Source organism: Mya arenaria, chromosome 4 (assembly GCF_026914265.1).
Source record: "Mya arenaria isolate MELC-2E11 chromosome 4, ASM2691426v1".
In the NCBI taxonomy this organism is placed as follows: domain Eukaryota; kingdom Metazoa; phylum Mollusca; class Bivalvia; order Myida; family Myidae; genus Mya; species Mya arenaria.
In genome coordinates, this window is record NC_069125.1 from 48,251,572 (window position 1) to 48,276,264 (window position 24,693).

The 24,693-nt window shown below is 35.1% G+C and overlaps 2 protein-coding genes across 4 annotated transcripts; one reads left to right on the plus strand and one right to left on the minus strand.

Moving 5' to 3' along the window:
• Window positions 1-289: 289 nt before the first annotated feature.
• On the minus strand, window positions 290-16,309 carry LOC128231298 (uncharacterized). 3 transcript variants are annotated; one of them, XM_052943931.1, is made up of 8 exons: window positions 16,213-16,309; window positions 8,984-9,754; window positions 8,710-8,842; window positions 7,698-8,016; window positions 7,227-7,464; window positions 6,600-6,792; window positions 6,190-6,243; window positions 290-5,884 (listed from the first exon to the last, which is right to left on the minus strand). In XM_052943931.1, the coding sequence occupies exons 2-8, from the start codon at window positions 9,690-9,692 to the stop codon at window positions 5,650-5,652; spliced, it is 1,881 nt and encodes a 626-aa protein (XP_052799891.1). In that variant the 5' UTR covers window positions 9,693-9,754; window positions 16,213-16,309; the 3' UTR covers window positions 290-5,649. The 3 variants fall into 3 exon arrangements, with proteins under 3 accessions (XP_052799891.1, XP_052799893.1, XP_052799892.1); XM_052943933.1 differs by lacking the exon at window positions 16,213-16,309 and adding an exon at window positions 14,535-14,555; XM_052943932.1 differs by lacking the exon at window positions 16,213-16,309 and adding an exon at window positions 10,056-10,173.
• Window positions 16,310-16,420: 111 nt separating this feature from the next.
• LOC128231299 (conditioned medium factor receptor 1-like) lies at window positions 16,421-24,683 on the plus strand. Its single transcript, XM_052943934.1, has 11 exons — window positions 16,421-16,562; window positions 17,958-18,033; window positions 18,376-18,524; window positions 18,694-18,830; window positions 19,185-19,296; window positions 19,803-19,962; window positions 20,190-20,369; window positions 21,600-21,689; window positions 22,475-22,619; window positions 23,201-23,316; window positions 23,575-24,683. The coding sequence occupies exons 1-11, from the start codon at window positions 16,431-16,433 to the stop codon at window positions 23,694-23,696; spliced, it is 1,419 nt and encodes a 472-aa protein (XP_052799894.1). The 5' UTR covers window positions 16,421-16,430; the 3' UTR covers window positions 23,697-24,683.
• Window positions 24,684-24,693: the final 10 nt, after the last annotated feature.

Genomic DNA, 24,693 nt, shown 5'->3' on the forward strand with positions numbered 1-24,693 from the left:
TATAATTGTATCATCAAACGGCCAGGTTAAAACTTTATGGCATGAACTAGTTTAAGGACACTTTATCGCACCAATACCACTACAGTATTGACGAAACGCTGTTTTATCGTATTTCTTAAATATTTAATATTACATTATTCTATAGATGATATTATGCTTTCGCTATTTTTATGTCGTTAATAGACAAAGGCTATTTAAGGCCGATTTTTGCCAATAAACTTTGAATATTGTGCAAGTGTGTGACATACAGCTACATGTTCAAACCTGAATGGACAAAAGAAAGAATGGCAACAATGGAAAACTATTTATTATTAATGATTCTATATGAAACAGTACACTAAAATATGATAAACTCTACAATAAAACATACAACACATGATAAACATGTAGGTACCATGTCGAAAAATATCACAAATCCACATCATGGCAGTAAAATAAGATTCAACAAAATGTTTACACAGCAGAACATGTATCTTTTGTTAATCTGAAAATAGGTCAATTATTTATCAAAATTATTTTTGTAGTTTGTGGAGTGGAAAGATATCTTAGAATAACAAAGCCATGACAGATTAAACAACACAGTGACATAATGGGAGATCAAACACTTATAAATCTGATAAAACATGTACATAAGAAACAATTAAATACCCAGTAACAGACATCACATGTATATAGAGTAGATTACAAAAGGTTTATATCATTTCTACATTCTATTATACCAAGGAATGTAAAACAAATGTCAAGCTTAGCATTTTATATAAATCTCTATGAGACATATTATAAAGTAACACTTAGCCACACAAAATTTATGTTTCATTCCATGAATGAAAATGCCCAAAAATTAGTTACACTTTCTTATGCGACTGCTTTTCACAAAAAATAAATAGAAAAATGACAAAAAAGTGTTCTTGTCAGGACATTTTGCCTCGAATAAACGCAATAACATGTTATTTAAATGTCTCGCAGACACCTCCTTTTATACAAATTGAAGTTTGTGGGGTGTTTGTTTGCTTAAAATCATATTTATTGTTCTAAATTAATGAGAAAAAATGGCATGGCCAGAAATGTTTTTATTTGACTCGCTCTCACTAACTGTTGTCCGCTAAAATCTGTAGAACAAAACATAAAATTGGTGTGGACTGTCGATGAATATAATGTATAAATAAATACATGTACAAGGCATATTAAGTTTCCACTCCGCCCAGTATACTTTGACTGCCCAGTATATTTCATAAACAATGTATTGTAATTATATAATGCCAATATAGGTAATGATATTTGAAGAGATTTGCAGAGTAAGCTGATTGATTATTGGCTTCTAATGCAAAATGTGTGCATGCAGAAAGAATGCCTATCCGATTTTGGCAAACGACTCGAGTTATTCAACATCCCCCCCCATCCAGATGGAGTTCTAAACTTATGTACATTTTACTAAACTCTATTGCAATCCTATTTCAGGTGATACTTGGAAGTTACTAAATTTAAACAGATTATTGATTCTATTTTTATTTAAATGAAACAAACATGAAATCTTACCGTTTAAATGTTTTCTAAGAGTATGACAACTTGATTTTCTTTGAAAGATGCAGATTTTTCTGAAATTACTGTTACATGATAATATAGTGGTATTTATTACAGATATTGATATCCTGTGTTAGTCATATAAGCTTTATCATTATGTCTTAAGTACTTTTTGACACAAACTACTGGCATTCTCTTGAAAAAAAAAATCAATTTTCTCCATTGCCATATAACAGCACCCCAAAAACACCCCAGGGTCAAATTTGCTCACGTGAGTACATCTGCACAATGGGTAAATGTTTGGCATAGAAACACAACATAATTTTTTGACTTTGGTAGTATAACTGTATATGTATTGATTATACAGCCAAAAACTACAACAGCAGAAACATGCACAATATATAAGGCAAGATGCCTCAAAACCACTTATTTAGTTTTTGTACAATCACATACATGTAAATTATGCTGCCAGAGTAAATTAATTGCTGCAAACAAATTAATCGAAAAAAACAAAACATGCACAAGTTGCACAAAACAATGTCAATATTTTTCACAACTGCACACTGATATGAGACCATCTTATCAAGCTAGATACAATATATAAAGCAAATACAACCACAATATATTGCAGTTTGGATAAAGCCAACACAAATGATATGAACGTCTCTAATGACTAGTATGACATTTGAATGCAAAAAGATAACAACTAATCAACAGTACCTTAATTAAACAACAGACATTCATAATATGACCAGTATTCAAATGAACCACCATGAAGAAATATTGCAATTTATAACTTTTCTGTAATAAAAACACCAACAAGAATTAAAAATACTTTTTAAAGCCTTATATTGTATAATAAATGTTGCTAGGCTTTATGACACTTTTGAAATCAAATAAAAGCTTATTTATTCATGTCACAACATTCAATTGCTCTGAAATTTAACAGTTCTTACAAAGGAAAATTTAAACTGCGAAAAATATCAACATTGATCTATTGAAATCCTACTTATGGTATTAAAGTAATCCAAATAATTTTCATTTCTAATGAAACATGAAATGCAAGATATGCCTGCCTAATTGTGATTTGACATAATGTATGATCAAAGCTAATGCCAGTTTGGTGAAGGTTACCCCGATATTCCACATGCATGCTGTCTCAATGTGTCTTCTGCATCCACACCTTAAAATGGAAACCATATTCCATGTGTCAGAAAATAAGAATAATAAAATTGTTTTTATTCGTAAAAATATCCTCTGATAGTTAAAAAGTTAAACATAAAAAAGTGTTCAATAAAATATTTCATTTCCATGTAGAAAAACATTCAAACTGAAGAACAATTGTAGAATAAAAAGTTTCATTCTAAATATTTTTGTTTTATGACAATCCTTTTCTGCATGTTTGTTCGTTGTTCACAAAATATTTTTCTGCCCACTGTTTCTCTATATTTTTCAAGCCAAATTAAATGTGTCTGTTGAAATCACTCACCAAGTTATTTTAGCACACGCCGTTCAAATGCATCAACATGAAATAGACACAACAATACTAAACTGGTAAGGTATAAACTTACGCAGATAGCATGCACGTGGATACCGGCCTAAGTCAGCAGAAAAGGCATAAACAGACTAATATTACTATTCTAATGCAGCACCAGCTAAACTTGTATTATAAGCAGATTTTCAAGCACCTAAAAGAGACTCAATCCCTATTAAACAATGCTATCTTATCTATATATATTCTTGAAATCTGTAACTTACTAAGACACTATATATATTCTTGAAATCTGTAACTTACTAAGACACATTTATATCTGTATAACATAAATGTATAAAATGTTTAATAAGTGGTGCATTTTTTTTTTTGCTGTACCTAAACACTACAAATAACAAAAAAGCATAAAGAACTTTTGGCCAAGCATCTAGTCAAAGCTGAGATGCATCTCTGAAATCTTAAACACGATAGCCGGGCACCATTTCTGACTTGTTTCAGAATTTTTCCATGTAAATGTTGAGACACGATTTATAAAAGCCTCAACATAGTGTCATGGAAGTCTGGAATGAATGCTGAAAACAAATACAAGTGCTTATTACCTAACTTACAGTAAATGGCATAGCATGGTGATTACAGACACACAGTTAACTTACAAAGATTATACAGTAAGCTATACTAGTGCCTTTCAAAAATGACTCAGTTTTCATCATATGTGACTGTTTTCGTACAATACAATATACTTGTATAGTGGATAGTTGTTTGTTTAAGGTTAAGATCTCATTTTATTTCACAGAGTAAGTACCGAAACCTATCTTAATATGAAGCATTCATGAAATAAAATTAGCTATAATATTATACTGGAACAAACAAATTTTTCTTCTTCTTATATGCCCATGAACAATATAAAATGAAAGTTAATTAAGGATTTTCAGAAAATGATGCCAAACAGTTTTTGAATTTAGTGTTATTTTAGAAATAATATCATAAAAATTGTGACACTACCCCATGGGTGCTTGTGTTTTATTTGGTTGGGTTAAAATTTGGAAAAGAAGTAAAAATTATCAAATTAAATCAGTATTTCACTGATAAATCTTTATAAACCACTGGAAAAGAATATAATAAACAAGTCATATTGCACCTTCACTGCACAATGTTTATAACAACCAACAAATAAATCACTATGCTTAAAAGAAGAACTCATTCGCTCATTTTCGACTCCACTAACAATTTTCTTTAAGAACTATTTAACAACTTAGACAAGGTATATCAAAATCCAGTGTCAAATGGAAAATTGATTACAAAATGAACAACAAGCAAAAGTCATATACATATAAGATAAATATATAAATAAAACTTTAGCAAAAATATACAACCCAAATTCTCATTACTTTGTTAAATCTTGGGGTTAAAACACAAAATGAGCTTTAACTAACAATGCGAAAGCAGATTTGAGATTGATGAAGAGTTGAAAAAGTTTGATGTTGAACTCAGTTATCAAACATGCACTATTAATCTGGAAGAAAGTCCAATCCATTGTACACATTTTTGTCATAATTAAGATCATAATGCACGAGTTGTTTCTTTCTAAGCCCCTTCATATTACTCATGTGAATAGAAAGTTCAGATGAAGCTTCAGTTTCTTAATATGAGAACTTCTACCATAAATTTTCAAATCTACTTTCCCACTCTTAACACAGACACTGGCCTGCCATTGTCATCAAAAAGCATTTCAAAAATAGAAATGTAAGTCAAAAGGTACTTGTAAAAAGTATACAATATCATTGGCAATGAGCTAGCTGTAAAATATGAACATGATTGTGGCCATACTTATACATAGTTTGGCATTTCTCAACTCACAAAAATACCCGTGGATCGAAAGCTTTTTCACCCCACCTCCGTTGGTTGTATTTAACATTTTAAATTCAAATTCCGGAAAAACCTACCTAGCTAAACCTAAAAATGTGAGTAAGGAAATGCCAAACAAATCATTTATAATTGTGCCATTGTGCGAAAAACCTCCTCCAATATCAGGTGGTACGGGCCATTAAAATATCCTGAGAAAAAAACTGTACCAAAACATTCATATTTGATTTCAACATAATTGAAGTTTATACTTCAATATAAATATAAAACTTAGTTTGTTATGTTCCATATATAATTGAAAGAAAAGAAATCTTAGAACATCTTTTTAAATTTCATCAAATTTTAATAGTACCAAAACGAGATATTTAATATAGTTTGTACAAACAGCCATTCTCTTTGTGTGTTGTTAAAAAAGAAATTCGAAACTTAAAAATAATGTAGCTTCTGAGGTGAAAACATGACAACTCAGCAATTCAGAAGATTAAGACACTCTCATGAAGTGTATAATCATAATATTTATATTCATCTAGTCTATATAGACAATATATCGAGTAAAGAAAAAACTTGTCCCACACATTTAGCCCGCAAGACCAATGTAGAGTTAAGACTATGTTTATGTCTATCTAGTGCTCTGATTGGATCAACGCAATGTGATTTAACCAATGATGTAAGATGATACAAATGTATTTTGCCGTATGTTAGCCTAAATCTTAACAATAAAAACATTGAAAATATTGCTTATTTTGTTCAATCCTTTATAAAACCATCAACAATCATCTCTCAAACACTTCTAGGTCGACCCTCTTCTTAAACACGTTCCCGACATTATCCTCAGCGAGAATGGAGACAGTTTTGGCATCTTTTGGCACGTTTTTCAGGCGCGATGTTTTCAGCGTAAATTCTGTGGGTGGCGTCTCAGACAGGAACTCCCAATGGTGGAAGACCACACCCTCTGGGTCACTACGCAACTCAACCAATCGGAAACCGTAACTTGATTTGATACGAGATCTGTGACACAAAAAAGTATTTTGCACAACATTACTACATAACAGTTTTTTTTTTTTTTGTCTTAAATTCTTAGAAGCAAAATGCTACTGAGTGGTAACTTTAAAATGCTATTACAAACAAAAGTAAGACTTAATACTTCTGATATCTGAAATCACACGATCACAAGAGCAAATGTTTGTCAGCACATGAATTGAACTACTCAAAAGTACAAAAATAACTATACTGTAAAAGTTCAATCCAATGGATAATAACTTTCATTCAATAATCTTTCCATTTTACATGAACAACCTTTGCAATGATCTTACCCTGACAGGCTCATATGTTTCCTCGACTCTGGCACATTGTAGTTATTGAACCATCTGTAACGAATAAAAGATAAACAGGTTGTATTCACACTACAGAATACAGTGATTTCCTTTCATAGAGACATCCATTTCCAGAAAATGAACATTTAAAAACACTACAAACTTGATAAAAAAATCTCTTTTCTTTGACATGAAAATACAAGCACAGAACATTAGCAAAATTGTTAAAATGCATTTTCCTATGACAACGTATGCCGAGTAGAAAGTCCCCATGTTAAATGGAAACATCTTATGATGTATTTTTAAACATATTTTCTTTATACTGATGTCTGAAACTGTTGCTTAAAAACACAAAATAAAATTGCCAGTAAAGCCAATTCCCTCAACTTTTGAACATTTTAAGAGCTAACCTATGAAATCTGAGCAGAACTGCTGAAGCCCGATACCAGTGGGCACCATCATCTATAAACTGGAATGCAGGGACATTCACCTCTGTGCCCGAGGGTGAGTTTGGAAGGTTGGAGGGGATCACACGGCTGGGAGACGCAGAACTATAGGAGGAAGACTGCACGCTGGTGGTAGACTCGCTACTGTGGTGACGCTCTGAAATAATGGACTGAGGTGTTGAGGTCTCTCAACAGATCAAGGGACAACACATTGAATACAAAAAGGTCTTTGGTAATATATGACTTTCGTTATTTCTAAAAATGAAAACTAAATAACAGAAAGATTTTATGTTATCAATGATTGTTCTCATAATGAAGGCAAAATTATGGGATTTGCTTTACACATACATATTGCCCTTGCTTACATGTCTACCATGTTTTATGGGAATATCTTTGATTTCAAGTACGTCCATAACGATGCAAAGACTACAGCCGTTACTATGTCAAACCTTTTAACACTTTCTTTTTGAAAATCTTCTCAGCTGAACATTTCAATATAAGCTTGTGGCAACCTAAAAACTCATGTTAGTACTGATGCTTGAAAAACAAGCTTTACATTTAATATTTCTTAAAAACAACCAAACCACTCACCTCTTTTACAACTTTTTGCCAGTAGCTGCCCCGACTCTCCCAGTGTCACTTCAGTTACTGTCTCATAGCAACTGTCCTTAGTGATGGTCTGGTGTGTCTTGCTCCCATCATAGTTGTGTACACTGATGCTGACAGTCTGCTGCAGGGACACAGGCCGGAAATTAGGCTCAATACGGAACACCATAGGGGGTGGGGCGATGTACACGTTCCCACTGCCACTGTTACGTCTTGATGCGGGCTGGACAAAGAAACCGCTTACAATCATAATCAGACATTATTAACATGTTAGCTTCATTTAGAATGTATTCTCTGATTTTTAAATTTTTTATGAACAAGCTGATTCTATTGGCTGCTCCTTGGTACCAGGTCATTTATTAAATCCTGCCAAATTATCAAATTTTTTCGACATTTTAAATTGTACATTATATGCAAAAGATCATATAGGCTTGTATGTCTCAAACTAAAACAAACCTTCCTGAATGGACTTCCATAGCAGACATCCTTGTATCTTCTGGCATTGATGTCCTTGACCTTGACCTCTCTGTTATAACCCTGATTTGACAAGCTTTCACTGCTTGATGAGGTAGTTGACCTAGTTTCACTAGACGATCTTTCATGTATGTGATCTGATGACCCATTACCCCTTGACCTCTGGACAATAAAGACCTTGTGAAGGTCATCAAATCCCCTGGCCATGATTCCTGAGGGTGTATGGGCAAGGTCAAATGTGTGCCCAAGTTCATGGAGAGAGGCCCCTAGCCCTGTTGCATAATTGGCCCAGTAGAACTCTCTGGAAAAATAAAATGAACAATTAGTCGAATGAAATATATAACAAATGATATGTGTGTAAACTATTGAAATCTAGCTTGTTCTAAACCCATAACTTAAAGACAAGCCTGTAAGATGAAGTTAATATATGGAAAATATTTCAATGGGCTTATGGCAAATCAAAGGGTGCCTGCAAAAATGTGGCAAGTCAAATTCAGTGAGCTAGAAAAGAAGACTGCCTTTGATACGATGGTCACTTAACAGTCAGGGCTTTTTCACCTTCTTTGCTAGGGGCCGAAATTAGGCTACTTCAAAATTTGGAAAAATGGCAAATATTCCCAATTTCCAGACTTTTTTCTCCACAATTCCCAGATATTTTTCCAAAAAAAAATCAGCTAGAAGTAGACTCACATGTAATATATGAGCCTGTTTTTTGTAACATGAGTACCAAGTTTCATTCGGATACCTTGACCCGTGTTTAAAAGGTGTCTTCAATCCTCATATGTGGAATTTCCCATTTTGAGACGTTTACTTATTTTAACTTTCCCAATTTGCAGAATTTCACACGTTTAAATTTCACAAAATGAAAAGGCTAGGCCTCTTCATAATTTTTGGTGAAAAAGCCCTGACAGTGGTATTGATGTCGTTGGGTATCATTTACACTATATCACACGATATTTTCATTATAATGAATGAAGGCATCATTTCCTCTTACCGGTATGCACTATCATCCATGAACTTGGTGCGGTCAATCCGACGTGTGTCCGTAAACCTCTTGTTTACCTCACCTATGCTGGCAGCCCACGTGTGCAAGTTTCCAGTGCCAAACAATGCCAAACCCCCTCCACCTGAAATAGGAATAATTATTCTGCTGTTGTTTCTTCTTATCAAGGATGATAGAATACATTCCTGTAGACTCTATGTATGAATATTTTGTTCTAATTCAGGTACACTTTAAAACTGGTACAATGCAGTCTTGATAAACTTACCCAATGCTGTATGCCCTTTCGTGTACTTGAGAATTTCACTATGGGTGCTGGGAGTGATATCTGATGGTGGTGAATATCTTGTAAATGACATGAAACAGTACCACTTGCAAATCTCTTTGTCCACAAAATTTGATGAAATCATCAATTCTCGTGCAAAATATGTCCACAGGTCATTGCCTGTCATACAGTGAGCTTCTTCCAGAGTGAGTTTGCTATGGAATACATGGCAGACTGGTTCATAGTTAGCATCTACTTCTAGTTGGAATGACACCCGTCCAAAACCGTGCTCTTTCATTTTCTCGGCAGTGAAGGTCTGTATCAACATAGCACCGAGTTTTATTCTCTCTAAAGCACTGTCCACTGTACAGTCCTCCTCCTCTGGGCCTTGGAAGTACCCATCATCGCCAGACAGAACTATATATACAGGGCGAACAAAGTATTTAAAATGTGGGAATGTGAACACAAGTGTAAGAGTTAAAATTTCATCACAGTGAGTCATTTGTATATGATTTGCTCCTGGAATAAGCCTAACAAGACCTTTGAAAGCACCTTCGATTACTGGCCATACTGTGGCTACCCCCTCGTGCCTACTGGTATTTCGAACTTCAATGCTCCCATCCTCTATTGAACCATCAATCTCCCCTACCAGCAGGGGAAGATGCAGTGATATCCGCTCCCCGTGGACGACATTGTACACCCGTATCTTCATACTTCACAACTCTCCCTTTCACTTCACAACACAGCACGATCTACACGTACACATGACCTTCCCTGAAAATACAAATAAATGGTTTTAAAATTCTAAAAGAAAATTAAGAAGAGACATTTACATCGTACATCATAGTGATACAGGGTTCTTAATAAGTTTGGGTTGAACAGTCTGAAATAGTAATTGACCAACTTCAACTTGTTCTAAGTACTTAAGATTCACTTATTTTTCCAAACTTTAACTGGCCCAATTGCCATTTTTATCAGTCCACTTTGGCCGTCATCTGGTTGTTAGTAAGAACACTGGAGTTCAAAAATGTGCAATTATTTTAAAAATTCCTCATTTACTGTTAATATATCTTACATGATTCCATTTTCTTAGGTTAAAATCTATTAGGTATCACAATCAGCCATTCAGTTAAACTAATATTCAATTTAAATTGTTAATAAAACATAAAATAGTATTAAAGTCAACGTTGAACAATAACAATATCGTGTGACCATAAAACCTATCCTATACACTCGTGCATAAATGCATACTGCACAAACATTACATACTCAAAATAAATGAATAAATTGATAGCTCTATAAATTATGTACCTACTGATGCTGAACCACCATAATGAGATTCTGCATGTACAAAAATAATATCTGACAATAAATGTATAATGTAATAGTGTGTGTACCGGTATATTTATTTATGTCTAAAACGTCATACTGGTATAACTGATCTGTTCTCAAGGCTTTAAACTGATACCTAAGCTGGATCACATATCTTATATTTGTGTAGCATTTCCTGAAACTTAATAAAAGAACAGTAACTTGCCTATTCAAAGTTGTGTTAGACTGAAACATTTTTAATTCTCTGTTCAAATAGTGATATATCAAATGGTCTACAGGTTATTCTCAATGTAAACATTGATATCAATGGATATTATATAGACATGTGAAACTCGAATGTCTATTACATTTGCTTTAAAAACCGAAGTTCAATATATGCATTATGCAAAAGAGCTTTTAAAGAGCTTTATATCAAAGAGCAGCCATAATATTGGAAATAAATCACATTTCTTTCGGCTTAATTTGCAAGCCTTTTATGTCGAGACATTATGAAAGAACTAAACATTTTTACAACTTACTTTGTTTTGACATCAGAAGAATGCAATTATATCCATTTCAGAAACCAACAAATCAATAACAAGAGCATTTTTCACCTTCAGTTTTTTCTGGTATGTCAGTGTACTAATCATACTGGATGGAACTCGCTCATAGCGAGGAAACATTACAACTCTAAAACTCCCCTGAGGCAGAACAAAAGCATTTTATGCATTTACTGATGATGGATTCAACAGCCTCTGTCAAATTATTTGCCCTAAATCTATTATTTACCCAGCAAAAAAATCTGAAATATTCCTCTTTGATCAGTGATTTATGCAATGCAAATTCAGCATTTTATAATTCAGTGTGCAATTACATTTGTAGGTGCATTTTTTTATTATTTTTGTTCTTCACATTACATTTTCAATTCACTTTGTCAAACATGACCAGTCAACCAATTTGTTTATTTTTTATTTTCTTAAATAAATATTGTTACCGCTCATAGTTATTATTTTCATTTGGCAAAGCAACCCTGTGATTTATTCTTTGATAAGACATGGCCAACATTTCCTTTAATAACAAATTAACAAACACTTTTCCCTATAGCAAACATTAAAAGTTTTATTTCAGAAGGGAGCCATGTCCAACTAAATAATTACATGTCATATGCTTCTTTATGTGTATACATAAAACTCAAAACGATATATTTGTGATGTGAGTGTGAGAGAGGGTCAGTCAGTATGTGGTGTATAAGGAGTGTGAGAGGGTCAGTCAGTATGTGGTGTATAAGGAGTGTGAGAGAGGGTCAGTCAGTATGTGGTGTATAAGGAGTGTGAGAGGGTCAGTCAGTATGTCGTGTATAAGGAGTGTGTGAGAGAGTCAGTCAGAATGTCGTGTCTAAGGAGTGTGTGAGAGGGTCAGTCAGTATGTCATGTATAAGGAGTGTGAGAGGGTCAGTCAGTATGTGGTGTACAAAAAGTGTGAGAGGGTCAGTCAGTATGTGGTGTACAAGGAGTGTGAGAGGGTCAGTCAGTATGTGGTGTACAAGGAGTGTGAGAGGGTCAGTCAGTATGTGGTGTACAAGGAGTGTGAGAGGGTCGGTCAGTATGTGGTGTATAAGGAGTGTGAGAGGGTCAGTCAGTATGTGGTGTACAAGGAGTGTGAGAGGTTCAGTCAGTATGTCATGTATAAGGAGTGTGTGAGAGGGTCAGTCAGTATGTGGTGTATAAGGAGTGTGTGAGAGGGTCAGTCAGTATGTGGTGTACAAAGAGTGTTTAGGGTCAGTCAGTATGTGGTGTACAAGGAGTGTGAGAGGGTCAGTCAATATGTGGTGTATAAGGAATGTGGGAGATAGTCAGTCAGTATGTGGTGTATAAGGAGTATTAGAGGGTCAGTCAGTATGTGGTGTTTAAGGAGTGTGAGAGGGTCAGTCAGTATGTGGTGTATAAGGAGTGTGAGAGGGTCAGTCAGTATGTGGTGTACAAGGAGTGTGAGAGGGTCAGTCAGTATGTGGTGTATAAGGAGTGTGAGAGGGTCAGTCAGTATGTGGTGTACAAGGAGTGTGAGAGGTTCAGTCAGTATGTCATGTATAAGGAGTGTGTGAGAGGGTCAGTCAGTATGTGGTGTATAAGGAGTGTGTGAGAGGGTCAGTCAGTATGTGGTGTACAAAGAGTGTTTGAGGGTCAGTCAGTATGTGGTGTACAAGGAGTGTGAGAGGGTCAGTCAATATGTGGTGTATAAGGAGTGTGGGAGATAGTCAGTCAGTATGTGGTGTATAAGGAGTATTAGAGGGTCAGTCAGTATGTGGTGTTTAAGGAGTGTGAGAGGGTCAGTCAGTATGTGGTGTATAAGGAGTGTGAGAGGGTCAGTCAGTATGTGGTGTACAAGGAGTGTGAGAGGGTCAGTCAGTATGTGGTGTATAAGGAGTGTGTGAGAGGGTCAGTCAGTATGTGGTGTACAAGGAGTGTGAGAGGGTCAGTCAGTATGTGATGTACAAGGAGTGTGAGAGGGTCAGTCAGTATGTGGTGTACAAGGAGTGTGTGAGAGGGTCAGTCAGTATGTGGTGTATTAGGAGCGAGAGAGGGTCAGTCAGTATGTGGTGTATAAGGAGTGTGAGAGAGGGTCAGTCAGTATGTGGTGTATAAGGAGTGTGTGAGAGGGTCAGTCAGTATGTGGTGTATAAGGAGTGTGTGAGAGGGTCAGTCAGTATGTGGTGTATAAGGAGAGTGAGAAAGGGTCAGTCAGTATGTGGTGTACAAGGAGTGTGTGAGAGGGTCAGTCAGTATGTGGTGTATAAGGAGTGTGTGAGAGGGTCAGTCAGTATGTGGTGTATAAGGAGAGTGTGAGAGGGTCAGTCAATATGTGGTGTATAAGGAGTGTGTGAGAGAGTCAGTCAGTATGTGGTGTATAAGGAGAGTGAGAGAGGGCAGTCAGTATTTGGTGTATAAGGAGTGTGAGAGGGTCAGTCAGTATGTGGTGTATAAGGAGAGTGAGAGAGGGTCAGTCAGTATGTGTTGTATAAGGAGTGTGTGAGAGGGTCAGTCAGTATGTGGTGTTTAAGGAGAGTGAGAGAGGGTCAGTCAGTATTTGGTGTATAAGGAGTGTGTGAGAGGGTCAGTCAGTATGTGGTGTATAAAGAGTGTGTGAGAGGGTCAGTCAGTATGTGATGTATAAGGAGTGTGTGGGACGGTCAGTCAGTATGTGGTGCATAAGGAGTGTGTGAGAGGGTCAGTCAGTATGTCATGTATAAGGAGTGTGAGAGGGTCAGTCAGTATGTGGTGTACAAGGAGTGTGAGAGGGTCAGTCAGTATGTGGTGTACAAAGAGTGTGAGAGGGTCAGTCAGTATATGGTGTATAAGGTATATTAGCTCTGAATCCATTACAGATCTGAATGAAATAAAAATTGTCTAAAGATATACTTGTTGATAATTAGACTAAAACATCATAGTTGCAAGTTGCCCATACTAAATTTATACTTCTGATTAGACAAACAATTTAACATGTATCTAAATGTTTATTCAGAAGCTTCAATTAGGATTTTTACTTTATTTACATCAATCATTTTATGTCAAGAAGTCATTTACCAGTCAACTTAAGAGCTAAAACTTCTTAATGTGACTTGAAAATAAATGTTTTATTACAGTGTTCAAAACAACCAAAATTGTAAGGTGTGACTGCTATGTAAACTTAATCTGACACATAATATATGTACATTCTTATGGATGTGACATAGTAACAGACTGTAGAATGTTTTTTTATAAACATATTTACTCCAGAATTAGCCTTGAATTTCATTGTACATGTTCAACTTAGAAATTTGCTCAGACCATCACAGAAATAAGACTTTTCAATCAACACGCTCGAATTTAAACATTACTTATTGGCCTTCGAAATCATAACAAGCCCTGTTGTATAAAATTCCAATTTTGAACAAATCTGGCAGACAGTTTACAACTTCTGTACAGAAACTGGTGCTAATTTCCACAATGGGGTAAAAAGTGTGATAATCATGGACAATACTACTGTTTGCAAATGGAGTTAGCCAAAAATGCCCAAAATCCAAAGTCAAACAACGTTTATTCTCTCATACCATAATGTAAGGCAAATGAGGTATATAAAATGAACATAAATGACATTGTCGTTTCAACAAATTAAGTTTAAATGTATTTTTTATATACAATTATACAACAGTGCTAGCAGGCTTAATTACGCTTATCTTTGTTATGGATGTATGATCATAACTTACCTAATTAATCACAATTTTTACCACTTTTAGTAAAATTCATGATTTTACAGCCTAACACAATGTGCCCTTTTCGGCCTTAGCACCCTGTCTGTCTTTTGAAGAACACTTTACTTTTTAAATCCTTGCACGTAACTTCCAATATATCAATATATATACATAAATTTTGGCAAGAATGAGAAATGCTTTGCTCTGTTATCAACATAGGTAATGTGTTACTTAATTTCTTAAATAATATAATAGGGTAAGGGTTTAAATAAATATTATAATGTCAGCAGCCTGAGAAAGATAGACTGGAAACAAATTTAATGGCACCATAAGAACATATTTTATTTAAGTATAATTGAGTTAAGGTAAGCATTGTACAAAATTTCATGTGAAGGATAGTTCAGCGCCAAAGGTTCTAAAAAGTTTCAGACAACTTCAAATTATGAGTTGCATTTTTAAAACTAACATGTTAATTACGCAACAACAAAGCTGTTGAGCTAAATCTTAGAATTGTTTGCTAATAAGAGACGTATACTAGTTAAACAATAGCATTGTTAATCCATGAAAAGGTGTTGAGTGGACCGTGACCGCTAGCCCTAATTATCGGATTTGTTGGCGCACCAGCAGATGTGCTTGATTTATGACAGTGACCAAATCGATTATCATGCAGGCCGCATGGGCACTGCTTACGTCATTTTAAAAAATATTGTTGTCTCCATAAATTCGCCAAATTTGGAAAGTAGTCGCCACTTTTGCGATTTTGTCACAAATGGCGACAATGGCGATTGCCAGCAGGAACCCTGCCACAGCTAAGTGTAACCGGGTATACAATGTATATAGCGGCACTTATACTGTCTCGCTATAGAGCTAGCTTTTAAAGCGACGCGGTAGAGTGTCCACCTGCAGAGCGAGAGGTCGTGGTTTCGAACCCCGACAGGTGCATATAGCAATTTGTGCAGTCTGTTACATTTGGCGCCCAACGAGGGACCCGTGTTATACGATATGCCTCAAGGTCATTGCGAATTGACCTTTGTCTCCGAAATTCGAGGACAAATTTCAAAACGGAGGGGGAATGTGTAACCGGGTATACAATGTATATAGCGGCACTTATACTGTCTCGCTATAGAGCTAGCTTTTATAGCGACGCGTTAGAGTGTCCGCCTGCAGAGCGAGAGGTCGTGGGTTCGAACCCCGACAGGTGCACATAGCAATTTGTGCAGTCTGTTACATAAGTGTCCGTCACATAGCTTGGACACTAAAATGTGACCCTTCAGGCCTTGGTATTGTTTAGATATTAATAATAAAGAATTCAATAGATATCCTCGAGTTTTATCAAATTATTAATTCTATATATGTAAAATAATATATTTTTTGATAAAACTTGAGGATATTTATTGAATGTCTTTACCAGAGCTGTTTAATCTATGTAACAGACACCCGGGTTTTAAAAAGTATCCAAAACTATTTTCGAAAGAGTTTTCAGAGTTAATTAATAACTGTGGTTAATCTTTTACCGATTTGAACCTAGGTAACTCCTTTCAACGCAACATGCATCTCACTCTTCGAATGTCCGAAATGGATATATCCGAATTAATGAAACAACAAGTATGCATATGTATGCAGGAGAATTTCGATCGGAAAAAGGTACTTGCAAATTGCAACCTTGAAAATTGAATAGGTGTAAACTATTTACCTGTTTAATTCTTTAAAAACTCATGGATAACTTCATGAAATTCCACAAAATTCGCACTAATAATTATTTGTTTTCTGTTTGAGTTGCATCCCTTGACCAAAACGGTGTCTTTATTTTAATTACTTCGGGGTGTGGGTCCTGTCAACAACCAATCCTGTGTTGGGGTGCAAAGTTCGTTTACACTGCATTTCATCCACAGAAGGTGACAGCAACCAGCAATGTTGCCTCTCTCTGCATGCTTGGTTATTGTGTTCATTGCAGTCGTCCTTTATTTTGTGTCTGTTAGAGAATTTAAAGTAAAGAAAACTGTTAAAGATTTTCCTGTAAAATTTCCTGAAGATAAATTGAAGGTATAGATCTATTACATAATATCTGTATATTTTATATTCAAATGGTTTACCAATACTTTGCCCTCTTTTCGCAAAGGAATAAAAATTCTTATTACATTCATCAGAGCTGACACACACCAAATTTAAAAAGTGAAGAAGTAAGCTTTCAGAACCTTAAATCTGAAACATAAGCACAACAGCTATATCATCAGGGGCGTCGCTAAATTTTAATATTTTGAGCAGCATGATTTGGACAAAGTTTTGAAATTGCTATTATATACAGTGTTCTCAATAAGAACTAGTCCAAATAATTGTACATTGGCGGATTTTTTTAGATTTTTGATATGGCAAATCCGTATAACACGTCTATTATTTTAGACTAAATAAGAACCAGCTGCCGGCCAAAATGGCCGGTTCAAATGGCAACTGGGCCGGTTTAAATTTGGAAAACGAAATGAATTTTAAGTAGAATAAGTAGAAGTTGGTCGGTTACTTTACTATTTGAGACGGTTCAACTGAAACTTATTGAGAACCCTGATATACATTTACTATGTTCTATTATGATTCAAAGTTCATTTGTTGTAAAAAATAATAGTGAGTATCATTTGGGACCAATCACCCTAACTCCCAGCTATCAGGGTAACCTACACACCGAATAAGTGATATATATTTTACTGGTCTTTAAATACTGCAGGGGATACTTTATTACCATTCTATTCCAATGCTCTCTATTCATGATGAATAGAGTGTAATGGAATGTGTTTTCTAACTTACAAACATTGGGGCAAGGTAAGAATTTTCTGGGATTTTTTAATAATTATAATTATATGAGGAGAGCTAGTGGGGCACATGTAACCTTTTTATCAATTTTATTATAATCACATTTAAGTGACATTACAAAAATTCTTTCAATTTGCAATTTTTAAAGTTTTAAAGCAACTGTTGTTAACTAATGATGTATTGTTATTTGTATGTATATCCATATGGTTTGGATGAACAAATGGTCATCAATTCATTGCAGCCTTAACCTTAATTGAAAGAAAACTATTTCCCTGTAGTGAGATGATTACATGTATTATTATTTTTAATAGCTTCCTGACGTTACAAACTGTTTCATATAGAATGACTATAACCCTGCATTTTGAAAAATAATCGATTCTTGTTTAAAGGCTGTTGACTAGATTGAATTTAAAAGTCTTGAAGATATTGCAGTCTTGGCAGTTAAACACCCGTAATGTGCCTGAGGAACCGAATTGCTTGATCATTATCAAACGACGTGTACATGTATGTAAAATCCAGTGTTAATAAGACTGGTTTCATTGTTCCTGATAATTGTTGACTACCGGTATTTTGAATAATTATGAATATTTATTATGGTGTCGTTTCAAAAATGTGATAACTGATGTTGATTTTCAGTCAAAGGAGACAGACTGGTACGATGTTGCCATTGTTGGTGCTGGCCCTGCTGGATCAACGGCAGCATATTTCCTGGGTATGGTTCGATTTTGATTGTGACAGATCAATACAGACTAGAAATTGACGTTGTTGAGTTTTGTGTTTCTATGCCCTCTCCATGTTTCCTTAAAAGGTTTTAATGAACCTTTACACCTTTAATACACCAAGTTGTTAAACAAATCCTTACTTTTATTCCCGTTTTTGAGGCAGCAGAATATTCACTTGTAGCTGCCTTTTCTGACTGCTTCATTCATTTTAACTGTATATCTAACTAAGTAAAAAGAACATGATCATAACATAACGATCTAAAAATGACTTGATGGTTTCTTTTATAATGCTTCATATTTCTGTTATGTGTTCATGTACCTCTCTCTTTTAGCCAAGTTAGGCTGGAAGGTTTTGCTATTGGAGAAGAAGAAATTTCCCCGAGACAAGTACTGCGGGGATGCCGTGTGTAAGACAGCCATTGAGATACTGATGGAGATGGGGCTGTACGATCAGCTGATTAAGGAGGGCAAGGCCTATGTGGTAGGTGGGAGAGAGTCTGTTTAAAATGGCTCCTTAATTTGTTTGATTATAGATGGCAGTTTTCTAACTTGAACTAAACCAGTAAAAGATGTTGAATCTTGGTTACACACTACATGCTCCAGTTATAAAATTCAGACAACTCTTACTTAAAATGCTTATTTTCTAAAAGTCAGACAATGGAGGCTTGGTGAGTCCGAGTGGACTCAGTTTTATTGGAAAGAGTAAGGAGGGATATGGGGACGTACCAGCTGCTCTTGCATGCAAGCGTATTCTGCTAGATGAAGCTATTGCTAAGGCAGCTAAACGGTAGTTTTATGTAAATCATTAACAGCTTTAAGATTTAACGACTGATGAATTCCCCATTCAAGCTTTGTCTCATTTTTTGACAGAATTGCACAAAAAAATTCACGTTTACCTACTGTGGTAATAAGTATTAAAATATGTAAAAATATTTAAAGTATGAAATTAAAGGCTCTTTATATTTATACAAATTTGAATGCAATTAATTTATACAAAGCTTCTTAAATTCTTAAAAACCATGCATTATTCACAATGTTGACAAATTGTTTTTTTTTTAAATAAGGTACAAAAACCTGTTCCCAAAAAGCGTGAAAGAGGCCTGTCCTTACAACTATCATGTGTTTTTGTATGATTTTATAGCATGGGGGCAGATTTGAAGGAAGAACAGCCGGTAGATACAGCAGAGTTTAATGAGGATGATGGGTTGTGGGAGGTGAACATAGCAGACTCGGATATCGCCTACGAAGCCAGGGTATGCAAACTATGTTTCACAATAAAGATATCAATAGATATTGGAGTATTAGAAGTTTTTTCTGTTTGCCTTTCCAACAGAGTTTTTCAGTTAGTACGACACCATAAAACTATTCATAGTGACATTTTGCAAGGTTTGTACATTTAGAAATATGTATTTGCAATGTAAGCATTTAGGCATTTCAAGGGTAGTGCTTGGAAAAGTGGTGTACTCCGTTCTGGTTCAACCCAGGAAAGTTGTATCCTGTGTATCTGTGCTTTTCACCAAGCACATAAAAGAACCAAGGGGTCTGTCTCTTTCGCGTGCTGTCCCTTCAGCATAAAAACAAAAGGACCATGTTGGAAATAAGTGCTTGCACTTTAACGGGTTATCCTTGACCGGAAGGTGTAAAGAAGAAATACATACATACAAGCAAGCAAAATAGTAATTGTCTATGAATTACATAATTTATGCATCGCACCAGATGCAAGTTTGTGTAAGATAAACTTTTCTCTCACCTTTTAAAGGTGCTGTTATGCTGTGATGGTGCCCCATCAAGACTGGCCATGAAGCTTGGGCTCGTTACCAAGCCACCAGATAGCACATGCTCTCGTGCGTATGTGGATGGTGGCACACATAAGTTTAAGGCTGATGGTGTGGTCTTTTATAACAGGGATCTTATGCCAGGTGCATGTCCTTATTGTACAGTATTTTAATGTAATTTTCAAAAAAGAAAGACTTCTTTTTATATTCTTAACTTAGTTTTAGTATAACTGACATAATGCAGTAATTTCTGACACTTCACTGGATTTAAAATGTAAGTATTAAAGGTACTATAAATGAAAATGTTAAATTTAGGATATTAACTATTGAAATTTGTTTCCAATAGTGCAACACCCAACATATATTGCCAGGTTATGCTGCCTTATTCCGTCACCCAAATGATGTATTGAATTTCTGCTGTTACATCATCCCGGGGAACCCAAAGTGTACGCAGGAGGATCTTCCATACTGGCACAACCACCTCATGACCAAAGACCCAAACATCAGCCGGGCACTCGGCAAGGACTTCAAGATAGAGCGTATGAAGGCAGGTTAGCAAACTGAAGTTGTGAGAATGTTTTACAAAGTCAAATATAGTCATTGTACCTGTGGCTGTTAAGGATTACTTTTATACACTTGTTATTTGATTGAATGTTTCACAAAAATACTATAAGCGATATTATTTTTTGTACAAACTACATATAATATAATTTTACGGTAATTGTACAAGCAGCGTTAAATTAGTCTTGGCAACAGCCGAGTGTTACCATTAAAGCTTGTGTCTTGGGCAGATATGTCTATTTTAATCCCGAAAAATATTCCCCCTTGGCATCCACACTCTTTTTTAGCCATGAAATTTTGTCTGCAAATGCCTTTGTAAACTCTTCTTTTGGTACACAGTTTATACACTGGTGTAAAGTGCTTCCAACGACACTGCGCTTCTCAAAACAATGTCTGTGAAGGAACAACTTGATGTGAGATTCATTCACATGGTGAGAGGTGGATTTTGCTCTAATCTCGGTACATTGGCTTTTCGTTTTAAAGTGGTCAATAATAGCAGAGAGAAAATGATCCCTATAAATGCCTGTGATACTTCTGTGCTCAGGTACTGAGGCTATAATTCTATCGCTGTCAAAATATAGAGCTTATATGACACTCTTGCCGTGCCTAGCAATCACAGGAAGCTCATTATTTTAATTCGCCCACATTCTTTTAATTCGCCCACATTCTTTGCTTTCACGAACCGAGAGTCTTTTAAATGCCTTGTCAACATTACCAGCTTCTGTTCTGTGGTCAACAGGTGCAGTATCAAACAAGCAAACCTTGCATATTTTTAATTTTTCCTTTAAAATCAAATACCACACTGAAAATTTTCATCATGATGTGTCCCTAGTCTCTTCCATTGTATCCATGGGCGTGTAGTTATGGATTTGACAGTATCAATATCTTTGTTAGAACCAACTGAAATCGGCCTGCCAGGGCATCATCATTTCTGCTCTTTTTTTCTTCCTTAAACAATACAATACCCTTCTTGCACCAATATGGTATGATAGGGCCATTTGGCTCACATTGTCTAGATCTGTTCAAGTTTCTAATGAGCCTTCTTTGTTGTCACTACTTATAAATCGCTCGTCATAAAGCTTAGTACCGGGTAATTAAGTTAGTGAAGCATTGGCCTTTGGCTTGTGTAGACAACATTTACCTGTACTTATAATGTAAAATGACTATGAAATATAGGTATATGTACTTAATATGAGATCCTCTTGGTTAATGGTTTTTAGCAAGCCTACGTCTAGGTGGAGAGAAGGTGAGCTATGCGCGCCACTGTCTAGTTGTCGGGGACGCGGCCGGCATGATTGACCCTCTCACAGGTAAAAGGGGAATTCACATTTTGATTGGTATGGGAAAAGATATAATCTTTGGAAATCAAATATAACGGAACTTACTTTCTAGGGATCCATAATAACTACTGTAACATAAGCATCATCCTTAATGCAATTAAGGTATAACGAGTGTAGAACACTGCTAAACTGCTGTTTTATGTTATCAATGTGTCTACACCACGTGATAAATTGCATCATAAATGCTACATCGGAATGCAATATTTGTTTCGAATAAAGACTTTTAACAATGATAACTTCACTATTTTTTCACGATTTTAAATGAAACAAAGTGCAGTCTAGGCGAATTACGGAGCCCTGACTTCGGTCTTTTACCAGAGTTTGATTGAGAGTTTAGTTTTTTAAAACACTTCTACAAACCATTTCACAATACGGCCGTCCTGGACGGAGCACTGTCAAAACATTATTATAGAAACAGGTTTGTCGAAGTGTTTGATGAAACTAATGGCCTTATTAAACTGCAGTAATAAGATGAAGAAGGGGCTCTTTTAAGTGGCATAGACTGCTCTTTGTTTTATTTAAAATGGAAAAGAAAGAAAAGTTATCTTTGATTTAAGTCCTTATTTTAAGAAAAATGTTGCCTTCCGACGTAGCATTAATGACGTAATTTACCATGTGGTATACGCACACTGGTTATGTTGTTATTTTAAATCAAATAATATAGATTACATTCTTGCATTCATTCATGAATTTTAAGTCATAATCAATTTAATGCATGTATTTCTTCACTATTTATATCTCCATGAATTGTCCAGGTGAGGGCATTCACCATGCTATGGAGGGTGGTAAGATTGCGGCCCACTTTCTTGACGAGGTCATTACCCAAGGCAACTATGACAGCGACGTCATGGCAATATACCACCAGCGATGGATGGACAAGTTTGGCTTTGATTTTAAATGGTTTGTACATGCACACGTATGCAGTCCTACATCATGGATCATTCATAAAGTGAAAATTAGTTTCACAGTAAAACCTTGTGACACTAATTCTCACTTTATGTTAATTACTGTATATAAATATATAGTATTCAAACCCAATTTTTGCAGAGATACATGTACTTCATACAAGCTAAGTGATATTATTCATCCAAGAAGATATACATTGTATTTGAATACACTGTCTGACAGCATTATTTTCTATTTAGGTAATATTTTTTCTTTAGAACTATAACCACAATCGATAATGGCAGATGAAGAGGGAGGCCCTTTCAATTCATTATCGAATTGAATAGAAAGGTTCAATGATTTACAAAAATATCATTGAGTGCATGAGGACAGAGAGCTTTTTTGTTCAACTTTGGGTTAAGTAAATTTCATATGCCATTTTATAGATTCCAATATAAGAGACTATTTAGTAATTGTAAGGGATACTCTTGAAAATAAGAGGCAAACAGTAGATTGTTGACAATACTCTATGATCATTTGATCTGAAGTAAACATACTTATAAACATTATTAAAAAGAAGATTCTTGCCACGCCAGGTCCATGGTATTTTGCCAGTTGACGTATCGGTTCCCGATCCTGATAGATGCAGCAACAGCTGTTGTGCAGAGGAAAGGTGACAAGTATCTGCTTAAGTGGGCGGACATTATGACAGGTACCAGTATATGTGAACTGTATTGGTTTTGAACATTCTGTAAATGACCAGTTGAATATTTCAATTATGAAATTAAACTTGTTTTGCAAGTTTGATGTCAAAGACTTCAATTTTTTTGAATTTACTAGTACTGTGTAAGTTATCAATACTCAAATTAGTTCTGTAAGAAATGTTTCTGCATCAAAGTAAAATAGAGATTACTGGTACCACTGCACATGGTTTGTCCCATTGCTGTACAATACTCATTCTAAATTTCAGGGCGGGTTCCAAAGATAAACATGCTGAAGCCAGAGTTTGCTGTTCCAATTACTATAGAACTGATAAGATTGATGCTCCTCAAACTATTGGGCAAGCCAATCGTCAAGAAGAAAGAAGATTGAGCCACGAGTATTTAGTTTTATTTATTATTTTTTTTATTGATATTCATCGGTTTTCAAAGAAATCCCTACTTAACCAAGAACTTGCCATTACTCTACCCTGGAACTGAATAGATTATCCTAACACTTCAGCTAATCAGGATTAAGAACGAATATTGAGTCTTAACAGTTGAGATTAAGTTTTACCTGCAACTACCTGTCACCCTGTTTCAGTTATTAGTAAATTGTTCTGTTTTATAATATTGTTATGCTTGTTGTTATTAGTGTTTATTGCTCCTGCTAAGTCCAAAGTTTGCCATTCCTATAACATGGAACTGAACAGATCATCCTAGTATTTCAGCCTATCAGTATTATTAATCAAGATTGTGTCATGGCCTTGACTAACAGTCAGCTCAGACTAAAATTCTGAAGTCCCAGGTTCCAGATATGGGAGAATTTTTATTTTTGTTTAAGTATTTGTATTACTCTACTTGTCTGTGTTTATTGTAAATGAGAGAGTATATAGGTTTGTGTGTACATTTCAGCTTTAAAATGATTGTGCAATCTTTTCATTGTGTGTCACACCAAAATGAAAGTGCTGGTATATTTTTACAGGGTTATATTATATGTAAATACAATTCTTCTTGAACAGTTCTTGTTATAAGAATTCTTAACACTGTTGAAAATATGATCCATATACTAGTATGTTTCTCTTTTTGACTGTCAGTTTGTAACAAATATATTTTTTTACCTCGTTAGAATAGAAATTTATATTTTATTCTACATAATTATATTTCTATTTTACATGTATTTTTTTATTCTCACAAGTGTGCCTTGTTTTTAAAGACATTACTTTAATTGGTAGCAGTGCTTTTAATAACAATCTTACCATGTACATCAATCCTTTCAAATATGATTTTGAAATCCATGACAGAAAAGATGAACCTTGTATGGTAGTAAAAAAATGCTGAGCAATAACTATGTTGTCATAGCTAGGTGAACCTAAAATAAAAATTAATAA

Bases quoted from the DNA above. Each gene is read 5' to 3' on its own strand.
- LOC128231298 (XM_052943931.1), bottom strand. From the start codon at position 9,692: ATGAAGATACGGGTGTACAATGTCGTCCACGGGGAGCGGATATCACTG. The intron at 8,017-8,709 runs GTAAGAGGAAAT...TTATTTTTCCAG, and splicing joins ATGGATGATAGTGCATACCG to AGAGTTCTACTGGGCCAATT. The intron at 6,244-6,599 runs GTTAGCTCTTAA...TATTCGTTACAG, and splicing joins GTTCTGCTCAGATTTCATAG to ATGGTTCAATAACTACAATG.
- LOC128231299 (XM_052943934.1), top strand. From the start codon at position 16,431: ATGTTGCCTCTCTCTGCATGCTTGGTTATTGTGTTCATTGCAGTCGTC. The intron at 18,525-18,693 runs GTAGGTGGGAGA...ATTTTCTAAAAG, and splicing joins AGGAGGGCAAGGCCTATGTG to TCAGACAATGGAGGCTTGGT. The intron at 18,831-19,184 runs GTAGTTTTATGT...ATGATTTTATAG, and splicing joins ATTGCTAAGGCAGCTAAACG to CATGGGGGCAGATTTGAAGG.